Genomic DNA, 14,845 nt, shown 5'->3' with positions numbered 1-14,845 from the left:
TACTCTCAAGGTTTTATTATTATTATTATTTGCATAACTAGTTCACTTCATTGTACTGATGGGGTGGCCATAATCACCTGGCCACTCGGTGTATTTATTTCTTTTGAGAAACCCCCTGGTCCGAAGCAGGTCCTCAGAGGAGACACAGGCAGGGACTGAGGGATGCTGGTGCCCTCGGGGGAGGCATCTCTTTGGTAACATGCCTGGTTCCCCTCACCCCCAGCCCCCCTTTCCCCATCACCAGTCAGGGGTGCTCAGCCCTCCACGGGCGACCTATGCGGCTGGGAGAGGCCACTCGAGTGGAGGTGGGGCAGCCTTCCCTCGGCCGGACACTGGCTTTGCAGCGGCTCCTGAATGTTCTGAGCCACCCGGTGCCCACGCCGAGTCCCTGGGGCTGTACTCCGGGAGCCGCACTCTCTGCTCGGCCAGGCCCACAGAGCAGTAGCTTGGTACCAGTGTGGTCGCCAGGACTGGGCCGGGCCCCCAGGGACATTGTCCACGACGGGCCCTGATCCTGGGGAGTCTCCAGGCCTCCTCTTTCTCAGATTCCTTCAAATCAGCTCTGATCCCAGGATCTACCGGCCCATTTGCCACTGTCTTGTCCACTTGCCGGCCTCAGGGAACCAGTAACGAGGGGGTGACACCTAGCAACTGGTCTCTCGGACACACCCAGTGAGGAGGGGGTGCTGGAGGAGGACTGAACATCGTGACACGGATGATGTCTCCATGCTTCCTTCACCCTAAGTTTCTGTTGCAGATTAGAGCTTTCCTCTAGGAAAACATTCCTCTCCGTGCTACTGGGATCACAATCTCATGTTCTGTTTTCCCTGAACTTGGCACTCACTGTTGAGTCAGGGCGTGGGCAGTGCCTCTTCCATTGCCCCTGGGCGCCTTCAGAAAACGAATTGGCTGCGGCCACCACCACGCGCCAGGCTGTGGGCCTGGGCGGCAGGGGGAGGACTTCGCTGCACACACATTTGGGCTCCGGGCCTGAGAGGAGGGAGCCAGGGAGCATTAGGCAGAGCCCGCGGAGACGCATCCTGGCAGCCTGTGATCTGGCCTCCCGCCCCGGGCCTCCCGGGGACCGGGGTCCTCAGCCCTCAAACAGGCAGAGGGGAGCGGGCACCGGCCACGGGGTGTCCATCAGACAAAACAAAGTATCTTTTCTTCCCTGGCTGCCACTCTGGAACGGGGGAAGGCGAGGAAAAGAGGACGCAACTTAAAACAGGACCCAGGCCATCTATTTTGAGACTCGAGGATGTTGGTGGCACATATATCCACTTAAGATTATTTTTGACATGTTCTCTGCTTAATTTATTCATGTGAGGAGAGGAGGAAAAAACGTGAGTTTAACTTTTAAAGGGAGCTTCAGACTAAAAATTCTTCAATAAATGCAGAAGGGAAAAAAAAAAAAAAGATCAAGTTCCCTGTTATACTATGCCGTACAGGTGAAGATGGGTTGAAAGTTTGGTCTTTGTTTTATTTTATTTTTTAATATATTTTTATTGATTTCATAGAGGAAGGGAGAGGGAGATATAGAAACATCCATGATGAGAGAGAATCATGGATCGGCTGCCTCCTGCACATCCCCCCACTGGGGATGGAGCCCACAACCCAGGCCTGTGCCCTGACCGGGAATTGAATGTGACCTCCTGGTTCATAGGTCAAAGCTCAATCACTGAGCCACACCAGCCGGGCTGGTCTTTATTTTACTTTTAAAATTTATTTTTGTTGTTGACAGTTTTATAAATGCCCCCTCCCCGCTTTGGCTCACGCTAGCTGTCACCTGAAGATGAGTGCATTTCCTCCTTAATTTTCCCCACAATAAAGAGGCGAGGGAAATTTCTTCATCGTCTACAGAGAACCTGCTAGACTTCGCCTGCTGCCAACGTGGGGAAGGAGACAGGGAGATAAAAGAGGCCCATGAACTGAGATTCCTGAGCCATGAAAGAAGTTGTTCAGCTTTGAAATCTGTTTTGTGCTTATTTCTGAATAGGAGTTGTGAGCACGGGATCTGGAGTCCGAGGGACCCAGTTCGACCCCACCTCCTCTACTCCTCCCTCCTTCCGGCTGAGTGACATCACGCCTCACCCCCCTAGGACTCCATGTCCTTGGTCTCGCTGTGGGGGTTGAGAAGACAGGGTGCCTGAAACTTCTTGCGTCAAATATCTTTGTAAAAAACATTTCTGGTCCTAGGCAAAGCATTAGCTTTGCAAAATGAAATAAAAAGTCAATAACATTGTCACAACTAAGTATGGTGTCAGATGGGCACTATACTTATTGAGGTGGCCACTTCATAAGTTGTATGAGTATCTAATTTCTAAGTTGTACACTAATATAATATTTGAATATTTGTTTAAACTAATGTAACATTGCATTATATTTCAGCTGGAATCAGAAAATAAATTTTTAAAAAATGAATCACTAGAAAAATTTTAAGATAGCCAATATAGCACTCGGATGTTGTTGCAGTTTAAAAGTGGTATAAAGGTTTCCAAACTCTCAATTTTTGTATGCATCTTGTGGCAGACAAGGTAACATCCAGCCCAGGGCTTGGCTCACGCTAGACGTTCATGTACACACCCTTTCCCCTCTCTTCTCTATATTCTGAGGATGGTCTGAATAAAACCACAAAGAGCTGACCATGCCCCTTGGGACTGTCAACATGCCGAAAATGGAGACCACCTCTCTCAAACCGACGGAGCAGATCTAATCTTCCCCCTCCTTCCTCTTCAAGCCATTCCTCAAGGGAAAATCAGAGACTCCATTTAACAGACCAGAGGCAGCAGAGGGGTCACCTGCTGTTTTATTCCCCAGAACCCCTGAAGCCTGCCCCTTATTCCTGGGGTTCTGGGAGGCTGCCAGCCACAGCACCCGAAAGGGGGTGTGTGCAAGTGACTCCGTTTTGAAATCTGAACTGCAGGTTTTGAAACTGGAAGTGAAGTCACTTCCTTACAGTCTGAGATCAAGGGCATTTCCTTGCCCTAGCGATTTGGCTCAGTGGACAGAGCACTGGCCTGCAGACTGAAGGGCCCCGGGTTCCATTCCGGTCAAGGGCATGTGCCTGGGTTGCGGGCTCGATCCTCAGTAGAGGGCATGCAGGAGGCAGCCAATCAATGATTCTCTCTCATTGATGTTCTATCTCTCTCTCCCTCTCCCTTCCTCTCTAAAATCAATAAAAATTATATCACACACACACACACACACACGCACATGCACACACATGCACACACATGCACACACACACACACACACGCACACACACACTAGTATATAAAGGGCGTCTCCTTTGTCTTTCGTTCACGCTACTCCGTGGTGTGGGAGGACCTGACAGAATGAACCAACATTCCGTCAGAAGTCAAGCCCTGCCAGTGACAGAAAGTGACAGCAAACTGGCGTCGCCTCGAGCCCCCGGCCCAGAAAACCCCAGCCGGCTGCCTTTGGGTTCCACGTGGTCTAGTTATCAAAGGAACCGATTCCCCTCCACAGCAGGGCTGGGGAAAGGACACAGACTTAAAGGAGTGTGTCCACACATGCAGGTGTGGAGCAGAGTGTCGGCCTCAGCAAGCAGTCAGTAACAGTCACAGACATCCGAAACCGCTTGTGGTAAAAGGCATTCTGTAAAGTAAGCGGCCCACACGGATGCAAATGGTAGTCTTGGGAGAGGAATTTAAATCCTGGGGCGCTTCAAAGCTCTTAGAACATGTCAAAAACAAATAGGAAGGAAGTTCCACTTTTTTATGGAAATGAAGTGAGGAAGTGGAGGAGAATGACAGTTGCGTTGTAATATGTGAAGTGACTAAGGCAAGTGACGAGCCAAAGGACAGCTTCTTAGGAAAAGCCCAAGCCAAGACTGAGCCTCGCTGGCCTATTTATACCAGAGCCTGGGAGCAGCCAACGCTATTTCTACGGTAAATTTATGTGACTGATGCTCTCAGTTGTGTGTCGGGACCAGTTGCATGAGCCCCTTCCCTACTAAACCGCCCTGAATCACAGCCTGATGGGTGACAGCGTGGGCTCTGAAGGCAAATTGCTGTGTGACCTTAGATGAACCATTTTAGTTCTCTGGGGCTCAGATGCACTCACTATAAAACAGGGAAAAGATAGTCTATTATTGTTCTTTAAAGAGCTACTACACATCCCAGGCACCAGGCCGGCCCTAAGATGCATATATTCTTAACCTCAGACACAGATGCATTTAGATATTTAAATGATAGGTTGCACTGAACTTACTCTCGTATATACATATGCACCTCCCAAATGCCATCTGCCCTCTGGAATTTCCCATGGAATGCCCTTCATTCTCATTTTCCTGTATCCCAATGCTACCAAGGTCAGTAAGAAGTTATCCGTCCCTCTGTCCCTATAACACCTTACCTGGAATCTCCCTTCTGGATCTGATCATTTATCTTACTACCAGAGGCCCAGTGCACAAAATTCATGCACTTGGAGGGGGCGGAATCTCTCAGCCCGGCCTGCACCCTCTCACAGTTCAGGAGTCCTAGGGGGATGTCTGACTGATGGCTTAGACCCGAGTGGCCTAAACTGGCAGTCAGACATCCTTAGCACTGCTGTGAAGGCGGGAGAGGCTCCTGCCACCACCGCCGCACTCGCCAGCCGTGAGCCCAGCTCAGGGCTTCTGGCTGAGCGGTGCTCCCCCTGTGGGAGTGCACTGACCATCAGGGGGCAGCTCCTGCATTGAGCCTCTGCCCCCTGGTGGTCAGTGTGCATCATAGCGACCGGTTGTTCCAATGTTTGGTCGATTTGCATATTAGGCTTTTATTATATAGGATATCTTCCTAGGCTTTGAATGAATAGTCATAAAATCACAATATATTAACCACTCCCATATCAATGACTTACTGAGCTCTAACTCTTCCCAAAGGACTGAGGAGGTGCTCTGAGAAATGGAATATTACAGGACCTGTCCCCCACCTTGAAGAATGAGACATTCCAGGAGGGTACCACATAAAGAACTTCAGAGCAGCTATCTATCCATCCATCCATCCGCATTCAGTATGCACTAAGGGCCTCCCGCTGTAGCTGGGCAGGAGAACTCAGGGTGACATGCCTGCTTGCCTCAGGCAGGGGTCACGGGGAGGGCTACAGTGGAAAGGCCAGGATTTCAGGGAGACCTGGAAAAGGAGGTAAGGTTACCACAGGGCTAGAGAAGGTCAAGGGGTCTTTTAGGTGTGCAGAACAGTAAAAGGGGAGAAAAGTCCAAAAATTCAAAGGGCTGCATCTGCTTAAGTCTGGCTGGAGTCAGCGTGTGAGAAGGTGGAATTGGTGGTGATGAAGTCACACCGGAAGGTTGAGGGCTCTCAGGAGCCTGCAATGCTGAGTGGCCTGGATATCCGGAACAGTCCGCAAGGCACCATGGGAGGCTCTGAGCACAGGTGACAAGATCAAGGAGCACTCACTTGGCAGTGGTTGGCAGAGCAGATTGGAAGGATGTGAGAGACTGTTTTCATACCCCTATGGAGGGCAGCCAGCGTCATGAGGAACGCAAACGGTGGGTATGAAGGACACGTCTATGTCCTTCAACCTCAGGAAACATCTTAGACAAAGGGTGCTCCACGCAATTTAAATGCCTAACGCCTGGAAATAAGAACTGCGTGATACCCTGTGTTAAATCATTGTTAGAATCATTGACTATCGGAGCCAAAGGAAACCTAGAAAGCGTGTAATCTAACTCATTTTATAGGGAAGCAAGCGGGTTCAAAGAATGAAGTGATTTGTCAAAAGTTGCAAAGATTCTGAGTTCCCGGGGGGGAGATACTAAAACCCAGTGTCCTCCATCCCAGGGTGCCCGGGGGCACCCCCTACGAATAGTGTTTGGTTTTAACTGTTTCGCTAAGGCAGCCCTGATGCATTCCGTAGTCTTTGCTTACACACTGGAGGCCGTCCGTCTCCGCGGCTCTCCTCCACGGCCCCTTACAATCATGGTCCTCTCTGGCTGCTTGCGCCATCCGCTGGCTGAGCTGCCACTTCCTGTAAAAGCATCCTGCCGGCAGCACCTTTCCCTCACGCTGCGCCTGCACTGGACCGTCCACCCGAGTTCCAGAACAAAGCCCCTTATTTTCCCCGCGACTGGTTCTCAACCTTCTGGCCCTTTAAATACAGTTCCTCATCTGTGACCCAACCATAACATTATTTTCGTTGCTACTTCATCACTGTGATGTGGCTACTGCTATGAATCATCATGTAAATATCTGATATGCAGGATGGTCTTAGGCAACCCCTGTGAAAGGGTCATTCGACCGCCAAAGGGGTCGCGACCCACAGGTTGAGAACCACTGCTTTATAGCATGGTTTTCATATTCAATTTTAAACTTTGTTTAGACTATGACATTCAAAATGTTTATGTTAAGAATAACTGAAGAGCTACCTGTATGGGATTTATTTCTTTCAGCTGGAATATACGGGAGGGGGCGGGGCGAGAGAGACCCATGTTTCCCAGGCACACACTTGAGAATACTGAATCCACAAAGAATGATGAGGGGAAGCAAACGCCAAAAAAAATCTCAAAAAGTGTATCAGAAATATTTAACCCCACCACCAAGTCACATTTTCAGTGCGAAGAGAGAGATACAGCCCCTTACACTTTTATTCCACCTTCACATTCCTAGGTTTTGTAAAATAGGGAAGTGTAAAATGCTTACAAAACAGCACCACACCCAGAACACAGGGAATCACCCTTTATTTCCTGTAAAAGTGGGTTAAATTTTTGTAACTTGGTGTGAATAAAGCTCAGTGGGAAAAGCTTTGTAGGGAAGCCAGCAAAACCGTTTTCCTTAAGAACAAAAGAATTCGTTACCACTAGTCACTTGTAGAGGTGCTGTATCTTAATACGCTTTTCTTGCAAGAAATGGATCTTGTCAGACGGTACAAATAGACATCTCGCAGGAAAACTCTCCACGAGCTGACTTCAGAAATGAACTCTCAGAATAAGACAGAAAGGCAAAGGGGGCAAAGCCAGTATTAATATTTATTTGCTGACGCTCAGCCACAGGGAGACATTAAAGCCGTCCTATTTCTGCGGTTTAGCGGGGCTCGGCACACAAATGGTTGCTTCTCAATAGAAGTCTCACAAGGAAAACTGTTCACTATCGTGATGGACCTGAATTCCGAAACAGCCATGCTCAAATAACCCTAGAAACCGTTAACGTTAGATTCTCAGCTCTAAAGAACAACGCTTTAATGGGCATTCACAGAACAGTTATTATTCTGCAGTATTAAGCAATTTTTTTGTCATAAAAGTGCTTTATCTATTGGGATTTTTTTCCCCCCAGATATCACACATGTTAGAAATGATGTACTTTCTTTCTTTCCTTCTCTCTCTCCTTCTTCCTTCTCCTTTTCTTTCGTTGTTTAAAGGGGAAGTTGGCAATATTCCATTTGGAATATTATCATAACAAAATGTTTTTTTAAACAAAGTTTGATTTTAACAGAACTAGAGGCATCTTGACACTAGCCTAAAACTTTGGGAGGTTCATCAACCTCCAGAATTTTTTTTTTCCCCAAAAGCAGGCTGTTCAAGTGGTGTTTTTCTCCATCTGTTATCATACCGTGCTCGGAATTACATGCTCATATTTAATGGAAAAGGGATCAGTCCCCTTTCATAATTTAAATTCAACATTTTACTATGATTAGAAGACCAGTGTTTTTCTGAACGGTGAGCCAAACCAACGATTCTAAATCGACATGTGTATTTAGACAAAGTTCTCCCTAAAAGCCGAAAAACTCCCCAAACTGAATAAACTCAAAGGCTTGACCTGAAAATTGAAAATTATACTAAAACTGAAAGTGAGAAGAAACCACTTACAGGATAACGAGAAATATCTCCGGTCACAGTGCGAGTTTTCCTCTGCTGTATTTCTGCGTCTGCGTGTGTGTTTTCAACATAGCAACTCACACAATGTTTGCTACCAAAAATACCTTGTTGTAATGTGGGGCTGAGTTTATGTGTTTACTGAAGTTTTATGACAATGATACTCATATCACAATACCCCTGACAGAAACAATAGGCCGGGAGACCAGGATGGTGCGAGCCTGGTTATAACAATGCTTTAAATGTGAACAGTGCAATCAATTTCATGTCAAAATATTACACCCTCCTTAGGACCCAGGGTCCTTGTTAGTAGCAGCTCCATCTCCATTTGCATCTCAGGATGCCTTTTATTTTGCCTCTTGAACCATGTCAGTGTCTGATCCCTTCCCTGCATAGATTCCTGGGTTCCTTCAGCGCAGCATTTGTATTAGACACAGGGTTAACACGCGAGGTGGTGGTAGGAGAAATATGTCATGTTGCTTGTATTGATGGAGAATCGCCTAAATATTTGAGCATCTTCGGGGACAGATCAGTAACTCCCTGCCACACTCATCACTCACATGTCGGCGTGTTTTGCTTCTCTGCCTGGGAGCTGTGTGTGAACGGGATGCCTGAGACTAACTCCAACAACTGCTTGGAAGCCTGTGGCAACCGCCGGTGGGCTGAAATGGGGCCACGGTGGGGAGGGGGGCCGGGGGGCGCGGGACGGGCTCGGGGTACCTGGTGAGGTGCAGCTGGCGCTCGGCCTCGGCCAGCCGCTCTGTCAATGTCAGGAGCTCCTCGCCGGCCCCCGCCGCCTTCTGCTGCTCCCGCTCCACGTGCTGCCTGCTCTCCCTCAGCTCCAGCGTCAGTCTCTCGATTTCCTTGGGCAGACAGGCAGGGAGAAGGCATCCGATCAGACACAGGCACTGAGAGGCAAAACTGCCTCGTTTTGGTTTTTGCCATGAATTTAATGTGATAAGAAATTATTAGGAGGTGTAGGCTAGCGTCCATTTGATGACAAAGGGAACTAGCAAAGCCAAAAATGCACATTAGTGAGGGGTTGTGCTTTTTTTCTTGGATCGTAAGATGAAGTCTGATTTTAAAGATGAAATGATGAAATGAGAGTAGTCAAGATGGGTAATCTGTACTTTCATTCGAAGGCTCAGTCCCTTTAAAAATAATCTGAATTTAAACTGTCACTGCTTTTACAATGTAACATTTCTGTTTGTGAGTGTACATCAGACACATGCCAGGATTACCGTCAAACATGTGGCTCCCTCCTGAAAGATACATTTATGGTCTTTATTTGGATATTCTGAAAACCAGATTAATGGGTAATATCATTTAAGATATCTTTTAGAAAAATGTAAGGTGTAAAAGGAGGTATCATGACGATGATAAATATTATTTAGAAAAAAAAATGATTTAGGAGAAAAACCTTTAAGCATTTAGAGTGTATGAGATTTCTGAGCTAAAATAATATTACATTGAAATTGTTTTATAAAAAAGCAACAGCAAAAGTACTCTCAGTTCATAAATATGAACATCTGAAATATGTGAACATTTATGCTGGCTAATTTCTTAGTCTTAGGGTGAAATTATCTTTATCTTGCTAAAATGCAAATATTTCAAAGCAAAAATGCTTACATAGAACATAGTTTTAAATAATTTATACGTTACAGTAGAAATATTTATTTATTATAGAACACCTATAAAAAATTTTTAAAGCTATAAATATTCATGCTATTAAAACAAGAAGAAAAAAGGGAGAAACATTTTCAAATTCAACAGAAAGGAAGAAACAATTTTTAAAAATGCAACCCCCTTTTAAAAAACAAACCCTGCCCAAGCAGATAGTTTTAAACTTCATGTTTAAGTACATGTCCAATTTTCTCACATCATTACTTCGTATTCAGAACAATTTCCAACTATATTTAATACATCAGGCAAGAAAAACTAAATAGCTCTTTCTGTAACATTTATTTCACTATAAGTATTCATATTTTGATGAGTTTACCCTCATCAAAACCACATATTACTAACAATATAATAAAACAGCTTCTTACAAGTACTCAAATATTGTTTTAACTTTAAAAAGCTATGTAATAATGAGTATATCATTTTTCATTTGGAGTACATTTTCTATATTTTTCAGATTAGAATACTAATAAAACCTATTTGTTTCTTTTGAAAATATTTTGAACTGTTCGAATTATACCAATATATTTCATCTCATAATTAAATAGATGAAAAAACATAACAGAAAAATCTATTGTTTTGTCTAACATTGTGAAATAAACAAAAGCAAAGAAATACAAAATTCAAATTATATATTGACTTTAAAACTTTAAAAATCCATTTGTTCATTTTTTTTTTTTACACAGTGCTACACACAAGACACTGTACTATGTTGAACTCAGTTCCCATCTCTTCTAAACCCAGAATTTAACTATTCAGTTGGGTAAAAATGAGACACACACACACACACACACACACACACACAGACTAATAAAATACAAAGCATATAACAAATAAAAACAAAAGGGTATTAGAGAAAATCTGTGTTTTAAAAGGCCAGATTAGGAAAATATTAGGATGGGCAAGAAAGTGGGAATGCAGGTCAGGGCGCATGAACCTGTGGGATGATAGATTAGACCACATTATGAAAGGCCTTGAATTCTAGATTAATAAAACCGTATTTTTTTCTGCTTCTCTCATATTGCATTCCTGTTTAAACCATTCACATCTCCTCATTATAGATAAGAAAAATACAATTTTATTAATTTACTGGTAGAATCCAAGAGATGTTAGTGGTTTAAACAAGTATGCAATATGAGAGAAACTGAGCTTAAAAAATAAACGGGATCAATGTGTCTGATCGGTGTAAGATGGCAGAGACCACCAGCGGGGAGATCACACACAGTTGCAATATTCCAGGCAGGAGGAGTAGAGACATATTCAAATATACATTAAAAAACAGAAATATAAAGAGAACATGTGAGTTTATGGAAATTAAAGGAGAGCTATCAGGAGACATCAAAGACGACTCCAGAATTTTGAACTGAAAGGATCCAAAAAAGAATGACAGAACCGAAAATGTGTAAAATTCCAAACTCTCTTAGAAAGAAAAGATGCAATGATTTTTACAAGCAATATACAAAAACAACATAGGACGCCTCATGCTGATCATGAGGTTTTCAGGATAAATCATCTGCTTCTTAATCTTATGCAATAAGAAGTCAGAGGCTGCCCTGGGAGCCATGCAAACATCGGCATCAAGACGGCAGACCCAAGAGTCAACGCACATCAGGGTTGCAGACCCAGCTCTGGCTCCTTCCAGCTCGGTGACCATGGACACATGGCTCAGTTTCCTCAGCCTGAGATGGGAGTGAAAACTGCAGCGTGTTCCTAAAACTACTGCGAAGATCAAATCAGATGCTGAGTCCTTAGCTAGTGTCTGGCACGAAGTAAGAGCTGAATTAAAGATGGCAGGCATCATTATCATTTCTGATTTCTCCTCCATCTTTCAAGAGCAGCAAAGACACACACACACACACACACACACACACACACACAGACAATTAAATACAAAGCATATAAAACACAACAAATGAGTATTAGGGAAATCTGTGTTTTAAAAGACCAATTAAAAATATATTAGCATGGGCAAGAAAGTGGGAAAGCAGATAAGGGCCCATAAACTCAAGGAATGCTAGATCAGACCACATTATGAAAGGTCTTGAATTCTAGATTAATAAAATTGTATTTTTCTTATCTATAATGAGGAGATGTGAATGGTTTAAGCAGGAATGCAGTATGAGAGAAGTAGAAAAAATGACCTGCCTAAAGATATATGGTTATCACGGAGGACCAACAAGTTCTTGCTTTCATTCAATAACGTTTCCCCCATAAAGCACTGTTTCGATGAAACCTGAATAAAACTTTATTATCATTTCCAACTGCAAAAAGCATTTCTGTGAGGAAGATGGAAAGTCACTGCCTGCTCCTGGTGATCTGTGCCAGAAAAAGAGCTCACTGGTGCAGATCAGCAAAACCAACAAGTAATCCCACCAGCTGGACCGGGGCTCGGCACCTATGCCCTGACTTGGGAAAATATGCCATGGCACCAACTCCAACAGTTAGCAGTCTCTTGCCAGAGACGCCATGCGCCCACTGGCAGGGTAACCCTCCGCCTCACCCAACTAGGTCAGGGCTGCTGCCTTGGCTGTAAGCAGCAGCTCAGGGACGAAAGGCCCAGAACAGTCAAAGGCCAATTGCACGTTACTCTTAAAGTGCACCACTCACCCGCAGTGTCTACAATGCCGGGTAATGTGGCCGTCCTTGCCCAACTGGGCAAAGACAAGGCCAGATTGCTTTACACTTTACCCCAAGGTACAGCACACTTCAAGCCATGAATGCAGCCACCAGAACCACAGGGGAGACACCCAAGGACAGGAGATGGAGCAGGGAGGACTCGTCACTGTTAGTATAGAATAGATCATATCGATCACTTCCTATGGTATAGATCAGTGATGGCGAACCTTTTGAGCTCGGCGTGTCAGCATTTTGAAAAACCCTAACTTAACTCTGGTGCCGTGTCACATTTAGAAATTTTTTGAGATTTGCAACCATAGTATAAAAAACATTTATATTTTTGATATTTATTTTATATATTTAAATGCCATTTAACAAAGAAGATCAACCAAAAAAATGAGTTCACGTGTCACCTCTGACACGCGTGTCATAGGTTCGCCATCACTGATCTATACCATAGGAAGTGTTTTTCTTAATCAGGGACATATAACTTTTATTTTTATAATTGAATTTTCTGATCAAAGTAATATGACTAATTTGTGTCAAATAGCACTCAATTGCTCGAAACAAAGAAGGGCAGTACACATGCTACCCCTTACCCATCCCCAAGCCTGATTTTCAAAGGCACACACTATCCACTCTTCTGGTATTTTCATATTTTTCAGCGACATACTTGTAATGCTATTTCTTGATTTTTGCAGTATTAGACATTTTTTATTGACTCTCTGTGATAAAATAGGTCATAATTTACATCTCTTATACCACCCACCCAATATCCCCTCCTCACCTTCCCATGTAACAATTTTGGTTAAATCATTAATCAGTAGTCCATTTACATTATAATGACTACAGAAATAAATTTCACTATGGAGACAAGAATTATTTTGCTCAAATTAATGTTCTTGTACAATATTCTATTATTTCTAAAATTAATTGCCAAGTTATTAATAGTTTATTTTTCTAGGTAACTGACGTCCCCCTGCCCACAAATGATCAAACAGATCTGTCAAGTGCCTGTCAATAATAGTTTTCCAAATAATGGGACACATCAGATAAATGATCAGTTCCTCTTAAATTTTTTCCTTGATATATATATCCTTTTTGGTTTCCTAGGCCTGGCCTGGTTGGTCGCTTTATTGGGCCAATCCTTACCCATGCTCTTATGAGAGTTCCCTGTTTTCTGGTTATAAGTCATCCTGCTTTTAGATTTATTCTCTTTTTGTCAGAAGTTTATTCTCCAGGTAACTTTCATAAGAAAGGATATATGAATAATACATTTTTAAAGTACCTGAAAATGCTGTTGTTATATGCATACACTTCTTAGTTTGGCTGGGTATCAAAGTCTATGTTGAAATTAAATTTCATTCAGGATTTTTTAAGGGGCTACTCCACTGTCTTCAAGATTCTGATATCACAACTGAAAAGCCCTATGCCAGTGATGGCGAACCTTTTGAGCTCGGCGTGTCAGCATTTTGAAAAACCCTAACTTAAACTCTGGTGCCGTGTCACCTATAGAAATTTTTTGATATTTGCAACCATAGTAAAACAAAGATTTATATTTTTGATGTTTATTTTATATATTTAAATGCCATTTAAAAAGAAAAATCAACCAAAAAAATGAGTTCGCGTGTCACCTCTGACACGCATGTCATAGGTTCGCCATCACTGCCCTATGCCATTCTGATTCCTAATACTTGGTCTATAATTTGCTTTTTTGTTTCTGAGTGTTTTCATAATCATTTTCCCCCTGGCACTTCGAAACTTTACAATGTTGGGAATAGGTCTTCATGTTTTGTGCTGTGTGGACTCTTAAATCTGGAGATTTATTTTCTTTAGTTTAGGGAAGTTTTCTTGTATTATTATGTTAAAATATTTTGATGCCCTACATTTCAATATTTCCTCTTCCTGGAACTCCTGGCCATTGGTTTTTGGCTCTGTTGGATTGATCATCTAATTTTCTTGTATTTTCTATCTCTTCATCTTGGAAGATTCCCTTGACTTCATCTCCTAAAACTTCTACTACCAGTAGGTTTAAGAAAAGATTTCTACCAGACTTCTCATTTCCATGAGCTATTTCTTGCTTTCATTGTTTTACATACATGCTATTTCTATTTTATTGATATAATCTCTTATCTATTAGAATATTACAGTATTTCAAATGTTCTTCTCTGCTCATTATAATTGTCCCAGTTTCCTTTTTTCTGTGTGTCTGTTTTTGACACGCCATAATATTAGAGGCTTTCTTCAAATACATAGTGGTACTTCATCATAGTTTAGATCAAGTCGTTAACAAATGTTTGGCTGCAATGGTTCTTAGGTAAGATGATAATTCAGATTACTCGTCAGCACGGATTCACTTCTCTCTTCTTTCCACTGGGGGTAGAATACACGCTCTCCCCGCAGTGACTCTGGGCTTGGCCACTTTATCCCTTGGCCAGTGACATGTTCATGGCCACGGTGGAAGCCGAGGTCATAAACAGGTTTGTGTGGCTTGGCCCTGCTTCTGTGTTCTGGTGATTCTCCATGAGAGAAGCATGCCCTTGATAGCTGGTGCCCCTTTGGCCTGGATCAGACTAAATGCATGTGGAGCAAAACAAAGCCTAAACCACAGCCCAGACAACCTACAACCCACAACCTGACCCAGAGCCAACAGTCAAATGCAGCCCAGAGCAGCCAAATCTCAGCTGACCAGAAGCACAAACATGAGCATAAATGATG

The 14,845-nt window shown here is 43.4% G+C and overlaps 1 protein-coding gene across 1 annotated transcript in view; it reads right to left on the bottom strand.

Annotated features, from left to right (window-relative positions):
• Positions 1-14,845, bottom strand: part of SDCCAG8 (SHH signaling and ciliogenesis regulator SDCCAG8) — a 192,007-nt gene that overhangs the window by 92,926 nt on the left and 84,236 nt on the right. The window contains exon 13 of the mRNA XM_081114488.1: positions 8,552-8,694. Coding sequence (XP_080970614.1) covers positions 8,552-8,694 — 143 coding nt within the window. The remainder of the gene's footprint in view (positions 1-8,551; positions 8,695-14,845) is intronic.

This window comes from Myotis nattereri (genome assembly GCF_964212035.1).
Source record: "Myotis nattereri genome assembly, chromosome: 20".
Classification (NCBI taxonomy): Eukaryota; Metazoa; Chordata; class Mammalia; order Chiroptera; family Vespertilionidae; genus Myotis; species Myotis nattereri.
This window is presented reverse-complemented; position numbering and strand designations above follow the sequence as displayed.